General features: G+C 36.9%; 1 protein-coding gene across 1 annotated transcript in view; it reads left to right on the forward strand.

Moving 5' to 3' along the window:
* The window catches only part of NAV3 (neuron navigator 3), a 512,047-nt gene that overhangs the window by 124,616 nt on the left and 360,595 nt on the right, over positions 1-26,836 (forward strand). Inside the window, exon 2 of the mRNA XM_050987333.1 lies at positions 5,144-5,549. Within this exon, the coding sequence (XP_050843290.1) occupies positions 5,469-5,549 (81 nt within the window). The 5' untranslated portion in view covers positions 5,144-5,468. The remainder of the gene's footprint in view (positions 1-5,143; positions 5,550-26,836) is intronic.

Below are 26,836 nucleotides of genomic sequence, written 5' to 3' on the forward strand. Positions count from 1 at the left end.
CATCTATTTCAGTAGTACAGAGGAACCTTCAAAACAAGTTTGGACAAAAATGGAGAAATATTCCACTGAAACTGGAGTTGGAATTGATATAAGGTGGAATCTGTCCTTTGCAGCATGTCTGCAGAAGTGCTGCAAGGCACAGTGAAATGTAGACGTTTCATGAATCTCTTAAGAGACTGCATATGTAGCAGGGCAGCGCTGGGAAAGATAACCAAGTATCATTTAGGTCTGATGCTCAGATCTTGGCTCAGAGCACTGTGCATGCAACAAAACTTGTCATCCCTCACAACATATCTTTAGGAGACATCATAGTAAAAGGCTAGACTGGACTATCTCTTAAGAATAGACTTTGTGTTCCCTTTCTTATGCTTCTTTATCTCTGATACTCAGTGGCAAAAGAATTGGATGATGGAAGAGAGAAGGCATTCCTGTCTGGTACTGGTTCCAAACCTGAAATAAAATTGTCATGTAATAGCAGCTCTAAATTCTGTAGAGAGAATTCCGCCTGTTTGATGGATGTTGCAATGTAAGATAAAAAGGATTTGAGAAAGCCAGAAAGATTTGAGTTGCTGTGCCATTTATAACAATGGTTTCTGAGAATAGATCAGTCTCATATAAAAAAGTATGTGTGTGTGTATAGATATATATATATGTATGTATGTTTTTTAATTTATTTTTTCTAATTCGTTATGTGCACCAGTGTTAATTTGTGCATTCAGTTTGATTTTGAGGCAATTGGCATTCTGCTTATCAGAAAAGCATTGCAAGGATGTAAATATTAGATCACCCTTTATCTTTTCCTTTAATCCATACAAATCTGAAAATAAATATTTTAATATGCATTGGCTGGAGCCAGGAACAATGCAAACAATTGTAATTCTGTCCTCACTGATAATGTGGCGGCTCCACACAGCATTCTGTGCTGAAGAGGGGTTTTGCCCTATGAAGAAATGCAGAGGATAAAGTGACACTGCTCACAGAAATAATACAAAATGTTTGAGCCCTACATGCAATTATAAAGGAAATAACATCTCTGGACTTGTCCTTATGGGGTCACTTTTTATCTAAGTAAAAGCCATTACATTGTTTAGAAAGAGCTGTAAACACTGCAGCTTTTTGTATTGCTGCGAATCAGGCTGTGTTTGGAGAAGAATTAATTTTGTATCAGAATAAATAATTCTGTAGGCAATCTCAGTGCTTAGAGATATGTTTTTGCCTCAGCAGCTGCCTTTCCAGACTGCTTTTATCTGGTGCAGACAAGCCTTTCTGTGGCACTTCTATCATATGTGTGTGCAGAGAACAGATACTGGCTTCTTATTCTGAATGCTGGCTAAAAGCAATGTTCCCTGGAATTGCTCTCAAATCCTCCAAGAGTCAACATCACCTTCTTTTTCTGATAACTCTTTGTGTGCCTGATCATAATGTTTGAAGTTATACCATACAGAGAGCCTTAATGCTTTCTCCCTGTGGGAAAAGACTACAAAGAAAGATAAGAAGCTTTCATGGTTAGAGGTTTTTTAAGGCCATTGTGAAACTATTGCTATGGGTAAGTTATTAGAGCCATACTGGGGTGCCTCATCACCTGGAAGATTCACAGAACCATGTGAAGTATGGAAGTTACACCTCTAAAATTCCTGACCTGCCTGTCTTCAATGTGAAGCTGAATAATTTTGCAGAATGTTAGTGGTGAGCATTACCAAAGTCAAGGACAGTGGGGCAGAGCATGCCTTGCACAAGATGTGCCCCATTGCCAATCTCAAGGGAGTCAGTGTCTTGATACTCTCCCACCATTTCTCTCAGCCTTGCTGCCATCCCTGGGAACACTGATGGGCAAGAGCAAAGGCTGGTTTGTATCTGGGATTACTTTAGCTGTACACTGAGATTTACAGAAGGCACTTGCTTTTGGTCCTGGCATACTCACTGTTGTGTTTGAAATAGGTAAATGGGCATTGTCTCCAGTTTGTTCTCCCTCCCAGCCCCAAGATTCTATGTCTATTATATAAACTAGAAGCTCCATTTTAATAATGAGGTGTTAGTACTGAAAATTGCTCTTGTGTCCTAAAATTTGCATGGCATTTCCTATCAGCATATCCAGAAAATAATTTCTCTATCTAGATTTCCCAAAATTTTAAAATAAAAACATAACTCTTATTAAGCATAAACCATTATCCATGCAGCTGATAATACCCAGGATGCAATTCCGTCCACTTACCCTGTACACAAACAAGAAAATTTGAAAAGAGCAAATTACAGTCATAGTTTTATACCTGGACCTGTCTCAAAATTGCTTTAACTGTGTGGTAAAAATTGAGAATGTCCCTGTGGGCACAAGAGGATTTTGGAAGAGAAGGTTGAGTCTCTAACATAGCCCTTGTGCCCACCCTTGCCAATGACAACAACCACAGAGCAATGTTTTGGTGTGAAGCCTCCCAGGTAGCCATCAGAATGCACCTTATGTGGTCATAGAGCTTGAATAGTCCTGAAGGCCAATGACAATGGGAAGAAACCTTCCCTTGATTTTGTACAGCTATTAGAATTGACTAAATCAGTAGTTGCTTACAACTCCCCCTCCCTGAACATTCTCCTCAACCAGACTGATTTGCAACATCCAGACTCTGTAAAGATATTTATGTTCACTTCCATGAAATATTTATTGTGCCACTTACAGAAAAATGTTGTTGTTATTACTACTGCTACTACTAATACATAGAAGAGGCAGCAGGGAGCTTGAGGATGCTGGTTGCTTTCTGAAAATCCTGTCAGTGCAAACTTTTCAAGTGCTATCTGTGATGACAGTAAGGGCAGTATAGAAAGGATAATTCTGGTTAATTCTCAGAATATATTCTGGGGTTGTTCCCCACTTGTCTGTCAGTAACCTGTAGCTTGCAGAGTAGAAGATAGTTCAGATATATTTCACCTGACTTACATCCACTTGAATTTAGGCAAGTATTTGAGACACTTAAACCAGTAGCTTCATCACCCTGAATGCTTTCCATAGTTTCTCTAGAGGAGGAAGTCACTAATCTCCACCCCTCAACCACAATCACAAATATTTCCACACAGTATTTTCCTCATTGAGTTATTTAGCAAGAAAGGCTAAATATGTTCCTGGCTTGGATAGCTTGCTCTACTTCCTTAGGCCTGTGTTTGCAGTGTTAAGTGCATCTGGAAGACTCTAAGTATCTCAAAATTATTAAAAATTGTATTGAATGAATTTTGTGTCTATTAGGAGAATAAAAATGTAAAAAAGCCCTAACTCACCTTGACTTTTGTATGTGTAGGTGACCCACTAACAATCAATTTTTAGTCTGTGATCATCATGCTATCTAGAACTATGGATACTTTATTCTGTCATTGTATGTATGTTAAATATCAGTGTAAAACAGTGAATAATAAATTTGGTTCCGCTGTAAAAAAAAAAAAAAAAATTGCCAGTGAAGAGCATTTAATTCAGCCTTTTTGACATAAACAGCTGTAAGACTAAGGAACAATGTGCTGGATGGAACAAGCAAGAATTGCTACCCTGTGCTTTGCATGTTAAAAGTAATGAGGGCAGTCCAAACAAAATTATTTCCATTCTGTCGAACTTTGGCTTGAAAACGCCATCCAGTTCCACAGAATAGCTTAATTGCCTAACATAGCATAATTGCCAGGCATGGGAAGTAATATAATTCACATGTCTGACCATGAAATGAACCAGAGAAACTGCTGGGTTTTAACAGCTTGGGTTTGACTTACCTTGGCTTTACAACTGTTATAAGCATGAATCCAGATGTTGATCCCTGCAGCGGTATCTCCTGTTTCATCTTCCTGATCCTGGCATTATGGTTTTGTGCATTCTGTGGATCTGTGTAACACTCAAATGGGGGAAATCACAGGTAGGGGTGGGAACAGGCTGCACCTGAGAGTGCTATCTGGCTCTGTCCTGCTGTGCTTCAGATTTTGTGAAAACAGGGTGAGAAAATCTATGTGTGCTAGGGAAGACTATAGTATACTATGGAATCTGATTTGCTTCTTAATCCAATAAAATCATAAATTTATGGAAGATTTTAAAAGCATAGTTTTAATGCCTACTTCCTATTTTATGTGCAGTTAACACCTTAGTCTTATTTTTATTTCAGTGACTTTCCCTTGGATGCTCTAAATAATGAAAAATGGTCTCTAAGCATTTGAGTTTCCTTTGGTGTGTTTGTAATACACTCCTTATCTGCAGAAGGAGGTGATTCTCAAAAGTTAGAATAGCAAGGAAAATTTAATTGATTCTGAGGTAAGATGTATCAGGCTAAAGTGGTGTTTGGGTAACAAGCTGTTTGGGTATGTGTTCTCTCATATAGTAGCTTAGTGTACGATTGTTTATATCCCTGTGATTTCCCGAGGCAAATGCGTCTTCTGTTTGTTTCTAGTTATTTTTATAAAGGATTGTTCTTATTGCTTGATTAGTCTTTTATTGCTGTCATGTTCTATTGGATGTGAAGATAAATATGGATAAAAATAGGTGCCTCACCCTGTGGTGTTGAGAGTAACTACAATTTTGTTTCTTGTTGGAACACTCTTTGGTCTGGGGAAGAAATTGTATCTTGCAGGGTACTATGCTATCAGTGCTTCTTTGTACCAATATTGATCTCTTGATTTTTCTCTCATTTTTGGGTATATCTCACCCTTGTGCCTTTCTTCTATTTGTAACTGGATAACAGTAAGAAAACTTAGGGGCGGGAGTTGGCATTTTAAGGAGGATCTTTTTGGTCCATTTTTACTTTAGTGTTTTCAGTATTTTAGTCAAATAGTCTTTGCTTTTCTCATTCCTATAACTCTTCCTTTACACTGGTAGCTGGAATTCACTAGCTGTTCTCAGTGAATACTCTCTGTGCTCACAGGGATGTAGAGGGGAATGAATGGGATCATATATTACTTCATCCTGCCAAGTACTAAATTAAACTCCAGTACCACTTAACAAAACCAAACAAAACTGAAAAACCAAAGCAAAACTAACCAACCAAAAAAAAAAAAGCCTACCTCAAACCAAAACCACCATGACAAAAACCACACAAAATCCACACGTACTAATGAAGACAGATAATCAGTTACAGATTGACAGAAAATTGTAAATCAATCCTGATGATTTTTTTTTTTTTTATCTCAACAGGTTCACAGTCAGGATGTAATCTCCTGTAAAATGGAAACGTGTGAAGAAAGATACAGATAGCAGTTGGAGTTAAAAGTGGTAGCTGAATATTTCTCTTCTAAAGCACCAGCTTTTAAAAACGCTATGGTGATTTGGAAAGTCTCAAGAGTGAACTGCAAAGTTTTCCTCTGCTCAACTGATGCATTTCTTAGTCATTTCTCCAAGTCATTGATGTTCAGAGAATGGTGTGTGATGGAAAAAAGCACCATGTTTCTGTGTTTGTAGCCCCTGTTTTTTGGATTAGTTTGCTGCATCGCTGAACCGATTTCATTTTGAAGGGCAAGGAATGAATGTGATGGATTTATCTTCAGAGATGAACAAACATGGAAGGAATCCAGTAAGTCATAAACTAGAAGATCAAAAGAAGGTAAGATTATTTTTAATTACTTGATTATATTTGAATGACTTGCAAACTCTTGGATGATTTTCAGTAAGCTAGAAGTGAATGTGTTTTGAGGATAAAGTAGTTTGCTATGCTCACGTGATATTGCAAACAGAGAACTCCCTGAATTTGTCTAGCAAACTGTCTGTCAAAACCTGGACTTGCTGACCTGAAGCAAAAATCTGACATCAGCCTGAGACAGGGTGAAATCTTTTGTTTGACTGTGGCTGCATGGGTAGAGCCTTCTCGTTCTGTCCTGCCATAGTTCTGGACAATATATTGTTCAATTTCTATCCTTCAGGATCTAAGGCAGTTTAAGCATGTAAATTCATGCTTCCATAGTATGGGAAGTTCTTTCAGAAATCCCACTTCTGCAACAGACTGTCCTAAAAAATCTCATCTTCCAAGTTCATACTATGGTCTGGAAATATTTCTAATGCTTATTTCATAAACCTCAATTTCATGTCTTAAGCTTTTGGGGGATAATAGCAGTACCCATGCTTTATTGGTTTTTTGGTATTACATTAATAGATTTTTCCTGAAAAAAGCTTTTTGCTTGCTTTGTTTTTTAGGTTTTCTCAATCTCTAATTTATTAAAATTTCAAAAACGCTCTAATTTTCTTTTTGCCTGGGTTCTAAGGTAAGGCCTGCCCTGATTGGCAGCCAGCAGAGAGAATATTTCATACAGTGCCTTGAAGTGAGATTTACTGGCCTCTGAGTTATTGCATAGGTTCAGTGGGACTGTCCAAACAATGTTTTGAAGTGCAGGTTACGTGCTTCATTATTACACATATATTATATACTTACAATATATGGTTTTGGCTTGGGTCTTTTTTTTCCTTTAATTTTTGGTATGAATGTTTCTGTCTAAAGATCAAAAATTTTTAAAACATATTTGGGAAAAAAGTTGAAATTGGTGTAGTTTATGGACAACATAAAACAATTGTAAGACCTATAAAATCAAATACGTGGTTTTAGTGTCTCTGAGATTTGTTAATCTAAGTCACTCAGTCATACCAATAACCCTATAAAGTGCAGAGAATTTTAGGTAATATACTATCATAACAGACAGGATGAAATTATTACATAAGATATAAATGAAATACATAAAAAATAAATGAAAATATATTCAACTTTTGAGCTTTTTTTTTTTTTGCAATGTAGGAGAGAGGTATAATATAAATGATAATTAGTTTAAAACATGGTGCTTTCTCCACTTCATAATTCCCACCCTTCTGTGGCAGAAAAGCTGAGAAATGTTAGCATGAATCTCACCATCTAGTGAACTGTTTTTTGAACCATTATTATGTGACCTGGAACCCAGAGTCCCCTTTTCCTCCAACCCCTCCCCCCCTTATTTTAAAAGAATTTTTTTCCCTTCATGCCTAATATCTGCAGATTCACTTTTAGACACAAGCTCTTTGGATTGCCTAGGAGGGGAAGGTTTGTTTCAAAGAGGATCTGTTGTACCTCAAGGTCAAATCTTTTCTTTGAGCCAGTCTGTAGATATTTTATCCATCTGTGGAACAATGCAACGACCACCAAAGGCTCTGCAGTTGATAACAGGCTCTGCTTTTGGGCTGTGGTTGATGCTGAAGAAGTAAATGTGATGATAATAAACAGAAGTCTTGTTAGTTTTAGTTTCATTCAGGGATCTTGACTGGAATATCATTGATATGCTAATATCATTATAAAGGGCTAATATTTAAAAAAAAAGAAGGGTTTATAGGTGGTGGTGAAACATGAGAAGTAGTAGTAATTTGGCTGTCTCTTTTTGCTGTATTGTCTCGAAATCAAATTTTTACATTATTTTACATTTTACCAGGAAAACTAGGAAATATTTAGAAATATTGGCTGAATTACTGGCTGACATGAGTGCCTTAGTTGCATATGAACTGGATAGCACTAGGCAAGAGTCAAGCTGAATTTCTTGGATACCTTATGTCCTTTCAATAAATAAAAAATATTGTATTGTGAAAAGACTCAATGGTTGTGTGGCTGCAGAATATATTGTTACTGTTTTCTGCATGAACAATTTAGGAGAAAAGTAAAATTGAGAAAAAAGCTCCATATAAGACTTCTCAGGTAGCTTTAAAAATGCAGACTGTGCTTTAGGATGTAAATTTTCTAATAATTTCATAGCTATGTTATATGCATAATAGCACAGGGTTTTTTTTCTGTGGTCTGGATTTAGGCCTGAACAACTATATGTCAATAATTTTTAGTGTATGACACTTAAATATACTCCTTATGTCAAAACCCATCAAACGTTATCACCTGCATTTTAAAAGGTGCATACTTCTTTTGTGGCTGCAGGACTGTCCAGTTCCTTATTCTTCCTGTAGCTGCAAGATGCAATGACATTTTTATTGATTTCTGGCCATGGCTTACTTATACTTGTGGAATTGGCATGTGTCACTGGGCTGATGCTCACAGTAAAAGATGAGCCTAAGTCATGAAGTTAGAGCTTTAGTTTAGTAGCCATGTGGAAGCAATAGTCTGATTTCTGTGGCTGAAGTGTTGGGAAAAGGAGGGAGGCAGGCTAATAGTGCAGAAAGGAAAAAGGTTTTAGAAAGATTATTGTATTTAATTGATTTGACCTCTTACAGGAAACAGGCATAGGCCTTCCCTCTGCACATGCTTCTGTCTGGATGCAAAGCCTCAGGAAACTGGGAATGAGCTGGAACAGGTAGTTCTGGGGTGTCCATCATTTCTGTTTGCCCAAGGACCATGTGTCCATGGTAACTCTGTCCAAAAGAAGCCTTTTCTTCCTCCAGGCTTGATGTGCCAGCCATACTGCTTCATCCACAGAGGTATTTCAGGTTAAATGCTCTTCCTATGCCTCTGTTTGCCCTTTCCACAGTGCACTGTAATTCCTTATTAAATCAGTAGGATAAATCTCAAGGCTTTAGGACAGAAATGTCAGTGAGTAGCAGGTCCATATATTGCTGTTTACAGTATGGTGTGCGAGTTCATGATTTTAGGACATGGCAGAGAGAGCTACAAACTAGCATTTTGCACAACAGATTTATACAGGCAACTTCTTTAAAATTACCATTTTAAAACCAGAAAAGGGTTTTATCTTATCTGTCAGTATTTTGTCATTCAGAAGGGTTCTTCTGTTTTCAAAATCAATGTTGCAATTTGTAATACTCTGCCACATACACGGTTTATGCTAGCCAATTTCCAAAAGGCATTCAAAATTTCCTGACTGCTCTGCTCATTTAATTTTAATGTTTTCATTACAAAAAAGTCCCATTGTGGCCATTTCTTTGACAGGCTATCCAGATTGCATTGTATCTTCAAAAAACACCTGCTTGCTGCAGGCAGGCAAAGCCAAGCCTTAGAAGGATGCTGCTGCTGTGGCCCTGTGAAGGCTGGAGCCCGGGGCTGGGAGCCTGGCTGTGGCTCACTGTGGGTAGGCAGATGTCTGTGAGGCAGCACACAAGTAAACAACACAGGTGGCTGTACCCCCAGGTATCATCTATGCACTTGTTCACGTGTAAATCTGTGAAATTGTTTCAGAAATACAGGAATGTACAAAATGTTTCCCAGTAACAATAATAATCTGTGCCTCAAATGCTTGGCATATCTGCTTTGTCTGCCAACTAATTTACTGCTTTCTGTTCCACTATGTCTAGGGTGTTTCAGATGAGCCCTCTGGGTCCCTATCCTGACTCACAACAAAAGATTTGTGTCTGGATTTCAAATCCATTAGGCAGAATACAGTAGGAATTACATCCTTGCAGAATTTCTTGTTTCCAAAATAAGAGGCTTTTTACCTCTGAACATCTTGTCCCTGTCTTGGAATTCTGCACACCCAGAGTGGTCACAGGGATAGCTTTTTGTCATATTTCCTTTAAACTCTCTTGACAAAAGGCCCTGATTTTTCTGTTTAGAGGCAGAGCCAAACCAAATGAAAATAGAGGAAGGTTTTTACCACTGCACCACCTCCTCTGCAAATCCAGGCTTTGAAGATAAATATGAGAAAGTATAACAACCTCTGTTTTCAGAACAAATGACATTGTTTTCTTGTCTCTCTTTTGGTAGGCAGGTGAGCCACTGTACCTGGAGGGACATTCAAATAGACACCAAGGCTCTATTACTGAACAATAATTAAATAAAACTAATTAGCAGGAATGGCAAGGAAGCATTGTCTAGTGTTCAATATCTTGCTGATCTCCCTGGTAGGCATTTGGAGATTAATTAGAAGTCCAGTAATCAGTCAGGTTTTGCTTGGTGGGGTAATAATAATAGTTTACAGTTGAAAGCATCAGGCAGTCTTGATACACAATTCTTTAAAACAAAAAATCCAGAGAGAAGGTTTAAAAGGGTCAGATATAACAGGAATAATCAGCATGTACACTACACTGTTCCTCTGTCCCCTGTCTCCTTTGTCCTAGCCAATATTCAGTGCACAGGACAGCATTTCAGGAAAGTCAGAGGTCATCCTCATGAGGCAGTTTGGCCAGAAGCATGATTTATTCTCATGAGCACACTACTACTGCTGTGTCTGTGCTCCCCATTTCCACACCTGAGTTTCCATTTTTATGGCTAAATCTGTATTCATCCAACAATTGTTTTGAAAAATAATGACATGAAATCTTGGGCAGACCAGAGTTGTTGCTATTCCTGTTTAATAGTGCATTTTCATATTTTAATAGTGAATACCTGCGGTCTGAATGATGCTGATTATGTGAACAAAAAGGTTGATGTCTCCCTTTTTGTTTTATTTCCCAAGGCTGCTCTGACTGAGCTTTCTATCCCTTCTCATAAATCCCAGTCACTCCTACACGTGTGTGCATATACATGGATATTCTGTGCAGTTCTTGTCCATCTGCTCATCTGTCTGACAGGGGGTGCTTTGCAAACCACAGAGGTCTGCAGAGCTGCTGAAGAATCAGAGATTCATTAGGCTCACTGTTATCCCATATTGCACAACAACTGGCAGGGATTTTGTGGGGTGCTTTTCAGGACATACAAGTGTTTTAACCAAAAATAGTGCAGCAAGGGAATGGTGAGGGGTCATCAGGGCTGAGGGAAGATATTAGTTCTTTTTTAGCTTTTTAACTTTGATACTCTAGAATTAGGCACAGATAAGAAGAGCCAACACAGTTGATAAGGAGAAATGGGCTGTAGGGATAAAACTACAGTTGCTTTTTTATATCAGCTTGTCATGTATTACCTCTGTCATTCCTTCCCTTAAGCTTTCTCCCTCCGTATTCCATGTGTTTTCTGTTTCAAAAGTTTTGCTAGAAAGACTTGAATTATCTCTGTGTCTATCAAACCTCCCTGGGGCCCCACCACCTGACTCTTCTCACTTTCTGAAATTGTTTTGTGCACACTGCTAGAGAAGTTCAAATTAAAAAAAAAAAAACCACAACAAAACAACTTTTATAATCTTAATAAATGAAGTTAAATATAATTTTATGGAATATGAATCCATATTTAATAATTTATAAAGTAAAGTCATGTCCTCTGCTGCATATTAACAGGGCTTTTCTTCTTTTTGGACAACCATGATGTAAATAAGATTATACATGTTTCTCTTTTATACTTTTTCATTGCTTTCCCCAAGCTGCTGTTTGCAAGAAAGACTTGATTGCAAGGAAGTATTTTGTCCCAGTGCTGCACCAAAACAGCTAGGAAATTAAATACTGATTGAATTAATTCTGTTCTTAAAATAATACTGGCTAGCAGATTTTTTTTTTAAATATTTTGCTAATATGCCTTGGTTTTGTAGATGGTTGCTTTCTTTTTCAATCACTATCAGTTTTGTCTTACAGTTGTTGTTAATATATCCCCCATAACTGACTAAAACTTTTTTTAAATTCAGGAATACCAAGTAAAAGTTGTATGGGGTGTCATCACTGCCTGGTGGGAAGGCAATCAGCTGCTTTGCAGCTGTTACTGCTGGCAGTTTTTTGTGTAATCAGATAGCTGGAATGAATATTATTCTATATGTACATACACAGCATGGCTTGGGATGTGCACTGCAGAGTTGAGTGAGAGAAGAAAGTGGCTTCTCACTTGGGTTGATTACTACCCTCCCTCTCCCCACTGAAAAAATAAACAGACTGACTTGGTCTTCCCTTAGTGCTAAGGACACAGTTTCCAGTCTCTACCATTTAGATTGCAAAGGTGGATTTAAGTGTCTTGTCTCAAATGGTCTTCTCTGATTTAGAATATGATACAATGGCTAAGAAGCAGAAAACAGTGAAATTAATGAAATTAGTATCTCATGATTATTGAATATTCCCTAGGACACCTTGGTGGTTACAAACTACCTGCATGGTTTAAATATGTCAAGTAGAAAAGAAAATAAGACTTTATACTATAAATCTTGTTTTTTGATTGCTGTTGCTCCTACTTTTTTAAAACAAAGCTTTTATTAGCCTCATTACAAAGAATATTTCGTGATAATAAATAGCTAAGCAAGTAAATGAAACTTTCCTTTTGTTGTTGTTGTTGTTTCTCTACAGTGGCACTACAAAACAAGAAAATCACTGTTTTTGTTATTTACTACTTTCCTGCTCTTAGCATTGTTATTTTTCAAACTGTTCTCAATAGTATTTGTCATGTGTCTGGCTTTGTCCTGAAAACATCATCTGGGAAAATGTTATGAACTTCAAGGATTAAATGCTGAACTAATCTGCAATCTTGTGCTCTCTTTTGTCTTCTAAGAAGGGGCATAAGCTTGAGAAGCAGTTGCACATGACACTGTAGATTGGAGAACCTGAGCTTGGCCTTCCAGCTGATCTCTTCTTGCACTGTGACATTGTTTTGGGAATTTATCACCCAGCCTCATGAAGATCATACCTTCAAAAGGTGCTGTGAGGTTTCTGCTGCTTGAAATCTCATCTTTGTGATAGGTTCCATAATGAGTGCATTAGCACTCAGCTATCCTGCTTGCTGATTTTGAAAGAATTTTCCTAAAATTTATTGAGTATCCTTTATTAAACCATGCATTTAGGGGAAATGCCTATTTTCTTGTCCCCCTTCCCTTGAACTTGCACTTCCTATGGAATTCTTCACTATGTTGAACAAGCTTCATATAGCAAAAACTAATAAAAGAATAGCCAGGATTCCTCCAAAAATGTTGGAAGTAAGCAAAAATCACCAGAACTTCCTGCTTATTCCAGCTCTGGACTAGATTTGAATCTCTGAAAGACACAAAAATCACTAGAGCAAGGTTGACATGGCTGCAACTAAAGCTTTTTTTGCTTTGATAATTTTTCTACTTTAAGTGAAAAGTGCTGCTGTGTTTACAAAGTAGTTGGGAGAACCTGCTGCTGCTGTTGTTATTTTCACCATATTTGCATTGAGCTAGTTTCTTAAAATCACTCTGTAATGGTACCTTGAGATTTAAGTGGATCCTAAATTCAGGTCAAGGACTCTGCAGCTTCCTAATTAACTCTGCTGTCTTGCAGAACAAGTAATGTATTGTAAGTGTTGTTGAATCTGTGTGTCACATGAGGAAGTCCTACTGTTTGCTTCTCTAATTCCCCTGGAAGGCTAATTTTTGAAATTGGAAGGAGAAGCATCTGCTGCTGCTGCTATCAGAAGTAAACAAGTGAGGGGCTGTACTGCAGTGTGCCTTTGTGGGAGGGATATAAAGACCTTTTAAAGATTGCATTTTATAAACATTACAGCAAGGATTTTCTTGTGAGACTGCATTGTGTGTCTGCTTATAGAGCAGAGTTAATAACCTTTTAAACTCATTCTAGATAGGCCTAGCCTAAAGCAATATATGACAAAGCAACCTTGCCTCGTACTGTGGCTTTTAGCTTCTGAATGAAATCATCTGGTGGAACATTGAGTGATTGCCAACAACAATTAGTAGTCCCAAATTAACCCAGTTCTTGTTTTCTTAGATAAGATACATAAATACACGTTCTGAATAGAGAAAATGAGAAAGGCTTGTACAAATGCAGAAATTGTCCACCAAAAATTTAAAGCCTAGCTTCTACAAATGAGTTTTTCCTAGGATTTTTGCATCCTTACTCAAAGAAATACATGTGAAAACCTTTCCAAACCTCAAAATTAGGGACAAGGTATACTGTGAAGGCTGCATTAGTTTGTCATGTTAATTTCATAGTGCACGCAGCTCTTTAATGTGAATCTCTAGTACCAGAGTGGAAGACTGTGCTTTATTATAGCTTAACTTGAAGTGCCAAGGTGCATTCATGCTGTAGTCAAATAAAAGAATACTGCTGGGAAGGAACTTCATTTTCATCTTTCTAATGGTTAGGTACTGATGTTGGCTGTTCTCCAGCGCTCAAGTACAAAAGAATGCAAAGGCAGGGAAGTTCTCTGGAAATGGTTATCATTTTCTTCCTTCCTTTCACAGCTAGTTAATGGCAAGCACATATATATTGATTTTGATTTAAATATGTATAAATATGTATATGTACAAAGTAACATAGTTATGCTCTGTTTCCTGCAGGTAAATGAGAAAAGCTTCTTTGCTAGAGGAAAATAAAAAGCTCATAGAGCTACTTAGTTTGATACCAATGTTTGCTCCATTTCACATCTAGGTTTTGTGGGTTTTATTCTTGGGTATTTTTGGTTGGTATATTTTTTTGGTTGGGTTTTTTGTTTGTTTTTTTTTTTTTTTTACTTCAGGACACTCTACAGTTAGTTAAGTGAGCCTTGGAATATTCTTTTCGTAACATGTTAAGGTGTAATAAAATTGTATCTCATTAGGCAGTGGTTTATGCAAAATCCCTATCCTTTTTTGATACTAAAAGTCCTTGATGTCTTCTAGAATTGTCAGTATTGGGCACAGAAATGTTTCTTAATGGCATTTTTTTACCTAAGTGACCAAATGTGGATTTTACCAGGGTGAGGGACAGCTCCAGAATACAGGAATATATCAAAAGTTTGTAGCAAAGTAGCTTTGGTACCAGTTTAACCTTTATTATTTTTGATGGAAAAATAAACCTGTAGTTGAAATGCAAGTCAGCAGGCTGTCTTTATTACTTGGGCTTTTGGAATTGTTTCTTTTGCCTGACTCTCTTTTCCTATTGTTGTTACTGTTGTTTCCTCCTTTCTCTGTCAGGAGTATTCTCATTACTTGTCATCTTCCCTCTCTCCTTGCTGCATCTTTGTTGCCCTCTGTCTTGTTTTTGTTTTCCTTCTCCTGTGCTCGACTGACCCCAACCTATCACTTTTTTCAGTATATGTGCAGATACAGACAGGCAGGTAACTGTGTGTGTGAATATGCATGCATGAACATGTTTACTTGCATGTATATTTTTGCATCCAAGTATCTTGAATGAGTGCTTATAAATAAACATGTAATATGGACAACAATGCATAGGAAAATATCTAGTGTGATTGAATCTGAAAATGTTTTTCTCTCTCCACTTGTTGGTTTTTCTGAAAAACAGTTCAGGGTCTGTGTCACATTGTGTACCTGTGTGCACATTTGTGCAGTGCTTAGGGCAGGAATCACAGCTGGGGGCTCTTGAGTCTTTTAAAACAATTATAAGAGTAAGTGCATGATTTAATTGGTTTTTTTCCAAATTGGATTTTTTGTGGGGGTGTTGGTGAGGAATTTGTGTGTTTACTTGTTTCCTCTGATAGATTCTGTCAGTGTTCTCCACCTTAGAAGCATGGTTGTTGCTCTTAGCCCTTGATATAAGAGGTGCAGCCTTAAAATACTCTTGGTCCCTGTGCCATCTGACTGACATGGATTAAACTTTCTCCTCTGTCTGAATCACCACATTGATGCCACTAGTAAGTTGCATGCTAGGTCCATGACAGTGAGAAGCTATAAGTATGGTGGAGTCATTGTACCAAGAAAAGAGGACTGGGGGGCAGCTGCCAAAAATATATTTTGTTGTTGTTTGCTGATGTAAACACTGAGTCCATAATGTGCAATTTGGAAGGGATAATTTTCAGCAGGTGCTATTTTTGGTTTGGTTGCAGAGGTCAGGTGACTTTGGATTTATTATTGGCATTGCAAATGAGAAACAAAGGGAGCTCCAAAGCACAAACACAAACCACCCTGTAGACCCACTGGGCTCCTCTACCAAAATCTGGCCACACAAATCCAATAAAAGGTAGCAGATCAACATTAAGTCACAGCTCTGGAAGGTGGTAATTTAGTTTACCTGAACATACTCTGTATCTAGAGTGGAGTAGTTACAGCTTTGTGAAACATAATTTCTATCTGTAGGTGTTATGCAATAGCTTATTAATAATGTAAATATAAATATTCCTATTGCTATATGGTAGCTGCTGCATTATTGCTTTTAGGAAGGATTATGCATGTTAAGGTTTAGACAAGAGACTGAAGGTCTGTTTCTATTCTAGCTTTGTCAATTTTCTTTGTACCCTCAGGACAGTTGCTTATACTCAGTTTTATTCATCTGTAAAATTGAAAGATCTTCTGAATCATTTATCATTGAGTTTTCTCAGAGCATTAAGGTCCTCGTATTGAAGGTCAAATATATTTACCTAGTGTTTAAAATAAATATACTGCACTTATGGCTATTTATTTGCATTGTGGAGTCTCAGTTATGAATCAGGATACAGTTCTGCTGCTGCTGTAGGAATACAGTGAAAAAGACTGGTTTAAAGACCTTACAGTTTGCTTGTAATATCCCTTGATTCCATCCTTGTATTTAATCCCCAAGAGATGAATGTGTCTCTTTCTTCATAGAATGTGATCTCCTATAGAAAAACACATGTCATTTAGAAATATGTGTGAGGGAGGAACGGGAAGATTGTGCGCAGAAAAGAGGGAATATCCAGGCTTTTTCTTTGTCATGCTTACCAAAGTACTTATCATGCCTTAGCTGTTACTGCCTTGTATCTCTTTTCTTTATCCTAATTTCCCAGTAGTAATTTATACATGCTCTCAGGAATCCAGGAACCTGTTGGACTGTGCATTAGATAGGGGAATACTTTCTTAATTAGTTCCATTTAGGTGATAGCTAAAGTAGATGGTACTTTCTTGTCATTGTCTACTGCAACATGGCAACTTTTTGCAATGCCATTTCTCTATGTATTTCCAAATGAAGATATGAAGAAATAATTTCAGGACGATGAAATGGATCAGTCAGAGGAATGGAAGATAGAAATAATAGAAAAAAATTCCAGGATTTTCCCAATGTTTTCCTTTGTGAGTGTAGACAACTGGGATTGTGTTCTTTTTTTGAAAACAGATGGAACTGGTTACAATTTGCTCTGGGGTAGCACCAGTCCTGCTGTAAAATGAGACTTCAAAATGCAGAGGAGCTCTGTTCTTAAAAATACACCAGTAATGCAAGCTTATTTTCAGAATTGACTACATACAAAAAAAAAAAGACAAAATTATCCATGAAAGAAACACTCATGAGCTATAGCTGCCTGTTAGTAGTTGATAGTACATCAAGATTTATTACAATATTAATAACAATATCATCCAAAATTTAGGAAAGGAGGTTCCTCAATAGCTTTGTTTTTAATGCAGATTGCTTTTAAAAACTGAAAATCTTCTAAACTCTCTTGCAAAAAAGGAGTTCAATATTCCATGCTATATCCCATGTTCAACAGTAATGAGCTAAAATGGTACGTAATGTTATAAACAAAAATGATCCCAAGAGCCAGATTGCTAAGTTGATCTTCAATCCAAAAGTTCATTTTAGTCCATTGTAAGCGAAACCAGTGCATGTCTGCTTTGCTTCCTTCTCCTCTCCCCTAGTGTTTTTGTTTGCTTTTGATTGGCATTGCTATAAGTAAACTATTAACTAGTAAAAGAGCTGCAAAATGCCTTTACAGTAGTTAGTATCTTTCTTGCCCTTAACTTATCTGTATATTTCCATCAAAGGATTAAAGTAAGTCATTCCTCCATAACTTGTACCTAATAGTTGTGGCCAATCCAAATTCGGTCTGTCAAAAATCTTGTGTTATCTTGATATGTCACAACTAGAAAGAAAGGAGGAGTTGTCATTCTGCTAATGTAGAACAGCTGGCATAACAGTCTTCAAGTTGGGTGTTCCAGGAATTAATTCATTACGAAGGTGAGTTACAGATTTTAAACTGTTAAATTTTCAGCTCTGGCTGTGCTGCTTGCCTGAGTAACAATAGAATTTCAAAGGAGCTAAAAGGGAAACCATGCAACATATGTTTGGGGGGTGCTGTCTTAATTTTTATTTTCCTCCCCTGTAAAGGAGTTTTCTGTGACTGAAGTCAATTGCTCTGACAGCTGCACAGGGAAACCCATGACTGTCCTGTGTGGTAGCCAGCACATGTATACTACATGATCTTTTTTTATTTTTTATCTTTATTTTAGTCTCTTAGGAGGATTTTTAATAATAAAGTAACAACTGATGCCTCATTAAGGGGGAAAATAAGTCTACTGCTGCTATTTAATATTTTCAAAAAGTACCTGTTTCTTCCTATCATGAGATCCTTGTGAGAGGAAAAGGAGAGGCAGACACTGATCTTGTTTCTGTGACAGGACAAGGACTGTCTCTGTTGATCAGTGACAGGATCCAAGGGAATGGCCTGAAGTTGTGTCAGAAGGGGTTTAGGTTGGGTATAAGAAGGGGTTCTTCACCCAGAGGGTGGCTGGGCACTGGAACAGGCTCCCCAGGGAAGTGGTCACAGCACCAAGCCTCTCTGAATTCAGGAACGGTTTGGACAATAGTCTTGGGCATGTGGTGTGATTCTTGGGGGTGGTCCTGTGCTCCTGGAGGAGCTGGACACGATGATCCTTGTGGGTCCCTTCCAACTCAGCACATTCTGTGATTCTCTGAGATACTGGTTGTCAATGTGTTCTTGGCAGGCTGAGCTCCATTTTTCTTCTTCCTCAGTTATTGCAGTGTGTGTTTGGGAATGCTGCAGGCACCACATTCCTAAAAGTACACCACTGGAATCATGAGGGTTCTAGTAAAGAAAAAGAATAAAAGGTTGCTGTTCTTCGTGGTAAACTGCACCCCCACCCCCCCTCCCCCATTTTCTAGACTTGAAAATTTATTTCTCTGTATGTGTTTTAATGCTGTTTAAGATTTTTACCATTTGGTAACATAACTAGAGATTGAAGGAGCGTGTACCATTTGTTACATTTGCAAGACACTCTTAAAATTTTGGTACTATATCTAAAAATGCACCCTGGTAAGTGCTCCAGGCACGTGACATCAGTGTTTCTAACATGTTTCTCAAAATCAAATCAGTAGCTGCACATGAGTTCATTAAAGAGGTGCAGTATTGTTGGCAATCTCTTGGTTTAGGCTGTGCTTGGATTAAAATACTTCACAGTTATACTCTAAAGGTGTAATTACTCAGACCTCTAGATAACAGTGGGAATCTTTCCAATGATTTTTGGCAGGCTTTCTGTAGAAAATTTTCATTTCAATTTGTGATGGAACATATTGGTTAATTTTTTTGTGGTTTTTTTGTTTGTTTGTTTGTTTGGGGTTTTAACTCACCAAACAACCCGAAACTAAAAAAGCAAATGGCCCAAATGTATCTGGTCACAGCAGGTGAGAGTTACAATCCCCATCAGTTGCTAGTTTGTGTATGCATGCAGTCTGTGACATAACTTGGGCCTTGGGGTTACATTAAAGTAAGATATTTGTAGCTGTTAGCTTTTTTGAGAACAACCTAAATTCAGTTTGTCAGACAAAGACTTATCAATCCACCAAAGCTATTGCAGAGCCATTGAAGTCCACAGTCCTTTGTGTTACCTCTTGGAGAGCATTAGTTAACTGGATTTGTAAAAAAGAAGTCTTAATAACAAATAATATTAACAATTGTCATTACAATTATTATTACAATATTAATAACAATATAATCCAAAATTTAGGAAAGGAGGTTCCTCAATAGCTTTGTTTTTAATGCAGATTGCTTTTAAAAACTGAAAATCTTCCAAACCCTGTTTTGTCTGAATGAGGCCCTTCAATGACTCTTCAGACAATGATTGAATTGGTTGAATTGCCTCTAATGTTGTTTGGAACAAGCACATACTGTCCCTTCTAGAAGAAACATTTTAGTGTTAAAATTTGTCATTGGATGTAGTTTGGTTTTTGATTTAACAGAAGGTCCAGAAAGCAGAACATGAGCTAGTTCCTAAAACAAGATGCTAGTCTGATTTTACTCAAACGTTATTCCTCATATAGTCACTTTGCTGATGAAAATTTATCAGATTTCTCCAGATCTACTGGCTGCTATCTTTCCAGAGCTTCCCATCTTGTGATTTACAGAGTTCACTGTTTCCACTTGCAGGACACCCAACCTGCCCTGACAGGAAAGGGCAACCCATGAGTTAAACTGAAGGGGTTGACATGGGTCTGGGTGTTATCAGTATTCTTCCAATGGAGTCAGCTGGGGGAGCAGACTGCTGACAAGGTGCCTGTGCTCTGTTTTCTGGGCTGTCCCATCAGTGGCTGCCCCACATCTGTCTGGTCCTATGTCTTCGTGGGTAAAGTCCTTTTAAGAAGATGGTGTAGGTGACAGAAGGGAGAGCAGCTTTTCCAGTCATTCCTCCTCTTATAAACACCTTGGAGGTTTTTGTGTTAAAGGTAGGCTAGCTATTGGGTGGTGGATGAAGGAGGTTGATGAGAAATGGATGAAGATGAGGTTTTTTATTTGTTTTTAGAGTTTCCGTGGAAAGATTGTTGTAAAAGTGCCTATGAAAATGTCAGGGTAGAATCATGAGACTTAGAGACAACAATAATGACCTAATGACAACAATAATGATTCCTTATATAATTCTCTATAATTATTCCTTATATTCTCAATATCAAATAAACCTTTTGTTACAGCATTTTTGTTTGGTTATTCCTTATATTCTCAATATCAAATAAACCTTTTGATATAACATTTTTATTTGGTTTGTGCTCTGACATTTAATTTCTTTGGCTTGTTTTATATTGTGTTTATTACCTTTTAATAAAATTGTGAGCTTTTAGCACTGTAGAAGTTTCTGTGTGGTGTTGACATTACCTTGAAAAAAGTCATTCCACCAGTATAGAATGAGCTGATATCTTATTTTTCAAATACACATGCATTTCATGCTAGCTTTGAAAACCCAACTGAAGTAAAACCCTGAGCTTTGGTGCTATAAATTATTCTCCTCATGAAAATACACTGGCATATTAATGTTTCTGGCAATTTCAGATACATGCAAATGTCAGGTTAATTTTTTCTAGTTTCACAGAGTTTGGAATTGGGGCCTTTTGATCAGTTCGAAGTGTCCGGGTTTCCATTCATATGGAAATAAATGCAGAAGATGAGAATATCTGTTCTACAGTTTCATGAAGCTGACTCTTCAGACAGTGTGGCTCTAAAGGCCGCTGAAAAGCAAATCAAGCAGTAAATTATCAGGGAAAAAGAACATACTCTTCCTTAAATGAAAATCTAAAGAAACTGTCATTTAACATGCATTTCATTTATCTGCACCCAGGAATTTTCAAATAAGCTTTTATTTTTTTTTTTTTTAATTTATTTTATGTTCTTGACAGAAATAAAGAATCACCTGATTATCTGGTTTGAGTAAACTTTAGGACTGGGTTGTGAAAGGAAAATTTTTTGTATTAAGAGGCAATGTATACTTGCTTTTCCTTGCAGTTTACTATTTTTCAGAATCATGGATGCCTGTAAATGTACTAGTTTTAATCAGAAATCTTGATATTATCTTACATAATTTATGTGGTATCCAGTTTTTCCATTGTACAGTGTTTTGACTCATAATTTGAGAAATAAAAGTTTTGGTCTTCATAGATAATGGGAAAAGATATCATAGGGAGGGAAAGACTGTCTACTTGTAGAATCAAGCAAGGAGTGAATGAAAAATAAGAGTACTGGGGGTTAAAGTGGAACCTCTGTGTTTGTGGAACACAGTAACTTGTGTGCTGGAGGACACTGACAAAATGAGGAAACACAGCAATGTCTGTGTGCTTCCACCATAGCCCAAACTCATTGAAATTGCTGAAAGTATGGTAACAACTGATTTAACTTGTTGATCTCCTTAACCAGCTGACTACTGCTCATCTTAAGAGTATTAGTCTCTTTTTGTTTCTACATTGTTTTGTTTGCCTGTGTTTTCATTCATCTTCTTTTTTTCTCTTAACCCTACCTCTGTGGTACTTTATCCTAAACTGAGGGCTCCTTGGGACAGTGACTTTTTGGTTTTACAGTTTGTCTATGCAGTGCTTGGTTGAGCTGAATTTTCAACTTAATTTTTCACTTGTAGGATAGCTATCTTGAGGTTTAGAAATTATGATTTATTTACTTATTTATTTACATGCTGATAAGAGAATAAAGATGACCTGACTCATAGCACAGGGTGGAGATCAATGTATGTTAGTGCAGTCATTTTGCAGGTTTGGATGTTTGTGTGCCTCTTGTAAATGAATCCATTTTCAGCTTGGCCTTGACAGCAAATGCCCCAGGGAAGAACAAATAATTACTGTTATTGTTATTTCATAGTAATTTATATTTAAGAAGATTTTAGAGATAAGACTCAGGGTCAGAAAGTCCTATGGTAGTAGATATTCCTTGTACACATACAAATAGTAGGTTGAATTCAAAAATTGTCAGTCTAAAGCAGCATTAGTAAGGTAAGCAGTCTATTTGGAGTAGCTAGTCTACTTTGGGGTTTTCAAAATCAGACACCTTTCTTAAAATTGAAATTATTCATACTCCCACTGTAAATGTCCTGAATAAAATGTATTTCAAGGCTATGAATATATCAACAAGCTGGATATGTTCTAGTATATTTTTAGTGTAGAACAATTTGACAGTTAGAATTATATTAGAAAGGTAGAGTGCTACTGAATAACCTGATTAGGTGGTGCTCCTTAATGAATGAGGAGCTATACTTCCATTTAGAGACATGATCCAAATAATGTAATAGAAAAGGTAGCTTTTTTTTGGGACCACATAAAGTGCTGTGTTCAAGACTAACTTATTGCACTGATTTTCACTCATGAAATCTTGCCTCGATGTGTTTAACATTTATTCTACTTTATTTTATAAAATAAAACAAGTAAGTTAATAAAAATGTGAGTTACTGTATCCCTCCTGTATTCTCTCCTTCCCTCCTCTTTGCTTTGTGTTGCACAAATTTCATAGTATATCATCTCAGGGTGCAATGTGAATGCTTTCAATCACAGACCAGATTGTTTTTGTTGTTTTTTTTCCAAAGAAAATACATATTCTTAGATGGTATATAAATTAGAACAATGTCTTTCGTGTTTAAGTAGTGCTGTTAATTAATGTTAAGATGCCATGGAAATATTTTTTATCTTCCTTTTACCCTGATTTAAGTGAGAGTAGGTGGTCATGACAATTAAACAAAATTTAACTTTTGGAAGAGGCAAATGGTAATATGCAGAAAGTCTTAACTACCTTTTTGTGATTTTTTTGCATTACTCTTGCAGTGTTTGTGTTGCAGTAGTATCTACCAGCCATGACCTTAAATCAGACCACTTGGTGCCTGTCACCATGTAAAATTGTATGGAGTCATTATTTTTGGTTTGAAGTCCAAGTACCAGGCTTGAATCTGTGTGAACACGTTGGGAATTTATAATTATTGATAGATTATGATACTGGATTTAAATTATATGATTATACAGTATCTTTTTTTTTTTTCTCCAAGGAATGGATTGTCCCAGTCATAAAGCAAAGGTGCAGGTGTAGTTGTAGTCTTCTGAGAAATGAAAATGCAGAGGCCTTCAGGCATTCCTGACTCGAAACCTATAACCATAGGATGCTTAAGCTAGAGAGAAGAGGAGGAGGGGAGGAAGTCTTTTAGCTATTGTCAATAGACAGCATATTTGAATGTACTGAAAGGAACCTTGTAATTTATCCACTAGAATCCAGGATATGGTCTGATGGCTATACAGTATTCTCCTGGTATTTTGTCACAATTAAAGTGACATCTGCAGAACATGAACAGGTTGGATGAATTTTTTCCTGCACGAATATGCAGCTCTTGTGTATGAAGGGAGATGACCCCAAACTGGAAGCACATATCGAAGTTTCTCAAGAAAGTCAAGTGAAGCAAAGATTTTTATAATTAATAGGAAAATGTTGTATGTTGTTATGTATTCTCATTTAGCCTGAGAGTCTCTAGATAGCAAGAGAGAATCATCTTGAGATTGATTATGTTATTGTCTTCTAGGTTTTTCTAATGAAGGATTCTTATTCCCCTTGTGGTTCACTTACTGAGCGTGTAGTCTCAAAAGCCTTAATTCAATTTCCTTTCCTTAAAAGGAAGCATTTCTGTGGCTTGGGACCCACAAAGCAAATTCTGTCAATAAGTGATTCTTACATCACTCTTACCACATTTTTTTCCCAGTGTTCTGAAAACTGGGGGACAAAGTCATGATGTCAAATAACAATATAAAGTTATATTTGGGAAGAGGTCAACACTGATGAGAATGAAAAAAGCACCTGTAGGTTATCCCACAATACTGTTGTGATGGTTTCGTGCTTGTAAGAGAATTTGTCCTGATACCAGAAGACAGAGGCACCTGTGTTTACAACTGTCTGAATCTTTGTTAAGTACAAATTCTGTAATTATTTATGGTTGTACAATTACAAATGCAACCATTTAAATGTTTTGGCTTAGGCATTATTATGCAGCCAAGGTACAGAAAATAAAAGTCAGTGGACTCTGTAGAATTTTTGGTACTGCTTTGAGAAAACTTTGCCTTTAGCTATGTCTGTGCAGTTGCACTGGAAGATAAGAGCCTGTTGTTTGAGAACAGCTGAAGTCAAAATGTAAAGACCTTTAAGTCACACATCTGCTACTGGCAGTAAAGTTTGATGAGCAGGAGGTATTTTCTGCAGTTGGTATTACACCAGCTGAAAACAAAGAATGCTTGATTATCAGTTTCAAGGTGAGGTGAAAAGCTTCTCTCCCCACTAAGTACATTTGATCTGTGTGTCATGGGAGAAGTCCAAAATGTTTTACATTTTGCTTTCAAAAGTTTCAGTAAATGCTGTGATTGAGTGCAGCAATAGAAAATGCAGTTTTTAGTGTTTCTAGCAGCTTACGTGATCAGCCACTAATACTGCTGCTGTAAGTGAACTCATTATTTTTGTTGATTACACAGCCTGCCTGTGAACCATATAAAAGTTCAAAAGGAGAGCATTTCTGAAGAATGGGTAGTTCTGTATTTTTCATGGTGTCTTACACCACTTCTCCCTAGGCAGGAAGATAAATGTGTATGGATAAAGATTGCTTATTAGAATTTAACTAAATGGCTGCTGAATTAAATACATGTACTTTTTATCATTTCCCTGACTCTTTTACTAGGAAATGATGCAATACAAAGCAAAAAAGCTTTAAATACTCTTCTAGCCCCCTAGTACTTAGAATGGTACTTTTATGACCTTAGAGCAAAAAAAGTGGGGTATTGAATGTACACGCACTCAACTATTTTAACAGGATTTGCTTCTCATGTAATTAAATTTTTGAAACAGCAGTAAGAGAGGGCTCCATACATTCAAAAGAAGTTTACTAGATAGTGTTGAGGTAGAGATGTCTTTTTCTTTCTTTGCAAAATTCAGTCTTTTGATTTTGAAGAATTTTATTATCTCATGGAGAATATTTTCCCCTCTGGGGCTTGATAGGTAAATCCGAATTGTACTTTATCAAATTAATTTAGCTATCAGTTTTGCTTTTATCATAATTTACACTATATTTGAAACCAATCTGTACTTTTAATGAGCATTAATCTAGAATATTGCTTTCTAACAAAGATATGATGTTAACAGTCTCCTTTTTATCATCCTAATCTATTAATGTATAGCTGGAGTTCAGTAAAAAGACGTATTTTTCTACTTTTAGTTATTTGCTGATAGCCTTTCTGATTTAATATTTCAGGCTCTACTATTGGCTTAAAAATGTGATAAACATGGAAATAGAGATTAAAATTTCAATCATATAAATATTAATCTAATCTTTCTGGAAAATTATTTTATAGCTCCTAAAATGCTTTGTAAATGCTGTAATTACTACAGTACTGGCTAAATAACCAATTAAAATTATAATAAGGATATCAATTGAACATTAGCAGTCTTGTGATTATCATTTATCATCTTATTCTGTTATCAGTGTGCATATAAATTTATGAATATATGTACTTAGATTTGTGTATCTATATGTAAATCTATGTAATATTTCTTTAATACTGGAGTAAGATACAGAAGTCAGATGTAGTCTTTCAGTATAACTGCTTCAGTGGATAGTGGTGGGTGCTTGTACAGCACCAGTTTTTATTTAAATATGCACTTTGGAAACATTTTTATCATCAAACTTGAAAAATAAAATAAATGCATGTAAAGAACAAGAATTGACAAAAAATGATTCCTTTGGAAGGCACTGAAGGAGCTGACTCAATTTGCATATGCATTACTACTGTTCTGATCTTGGTTTTTTAAAATAACTTTCAAACAAGTAGCAGATACAGTGGGGAAAGTAATGCAGTTGTATCACATCAGGCCTACTCACAATGCACTCATGAAATTCTTAATTGTGATAAAACTCCAGAATGATGCCATTCAGATAGTACACTGTATGTTAATAGGTGTGCAAGTAGGATGTTCAGGATCATTGCTGTTTATCATCTGTGAGCACTGTAAATAGCACTGGAATGCCCCTGTGAGCACTGTAAATAGCACTGTAAATAGCAGGAATGCCCCTGGCTGTTATGAGGTTGTCAGGCCATCCTCTGCTGCCTCCAGTCAGGTGGAGAAAAGCCACACTGGAATGAGCCACAGCATTATCTGTGGTGCTCCCCCAATGGTCTGTGTTGGAATCAAGACAGGGGACCCCATGCACTGAAACACCTGTAATTCATCCTACTGTGTACTAGAAGAAACTGGGCAATGCCTTCCACCCCACAGTCCATGTCTCTTTGAAATACTTAGAGCTGTGCTTTTCTATGAGTACACCTAACAGGCCAGGTGGAGGACACCCTGTGGTTTTTATCACTTTGACAGTGAACAAAAAAATAGTGCTGACTGAGATGTTTCTGAGAAAGTAAAAATTTTGTAGTTCTTTCCACTGTTTAGCTGACATGGTTTGATTTTGAGCTCCTAAGCTGCAGGTGCTTATGTCCAGGCACACCATTCAACATAAATTCAGTGACATGTCTCAGTGAACCATCTCTTCACAAGGTCTTTACTATTAAGAAATCCATCTTATTTAGAAATCCATCTTCCAATCTGTCCTGAAAGGCAGCAAATCAAGTCTGAGATATTGGATGTAGTAAAGAGATGGAGTATATAGCTGTTTGGTTTGCAAAATGAAGATTCTGCAGAGACTT

Source organism: Serinus canaria, chromosome 1A (genome assembly GCF_022539315.1).
Source record: "Serinus canaria isolate serCan28SL12 chromosome 1A, serCan2020, whole genome shotgun sequence".
In the NCBI taxonomy this organism is placed as follows: Eukaryota; Metazoa; Chordata; class Aves; order Passeriformes; family Fringillidae; genus Serinus; species Serinus canaria.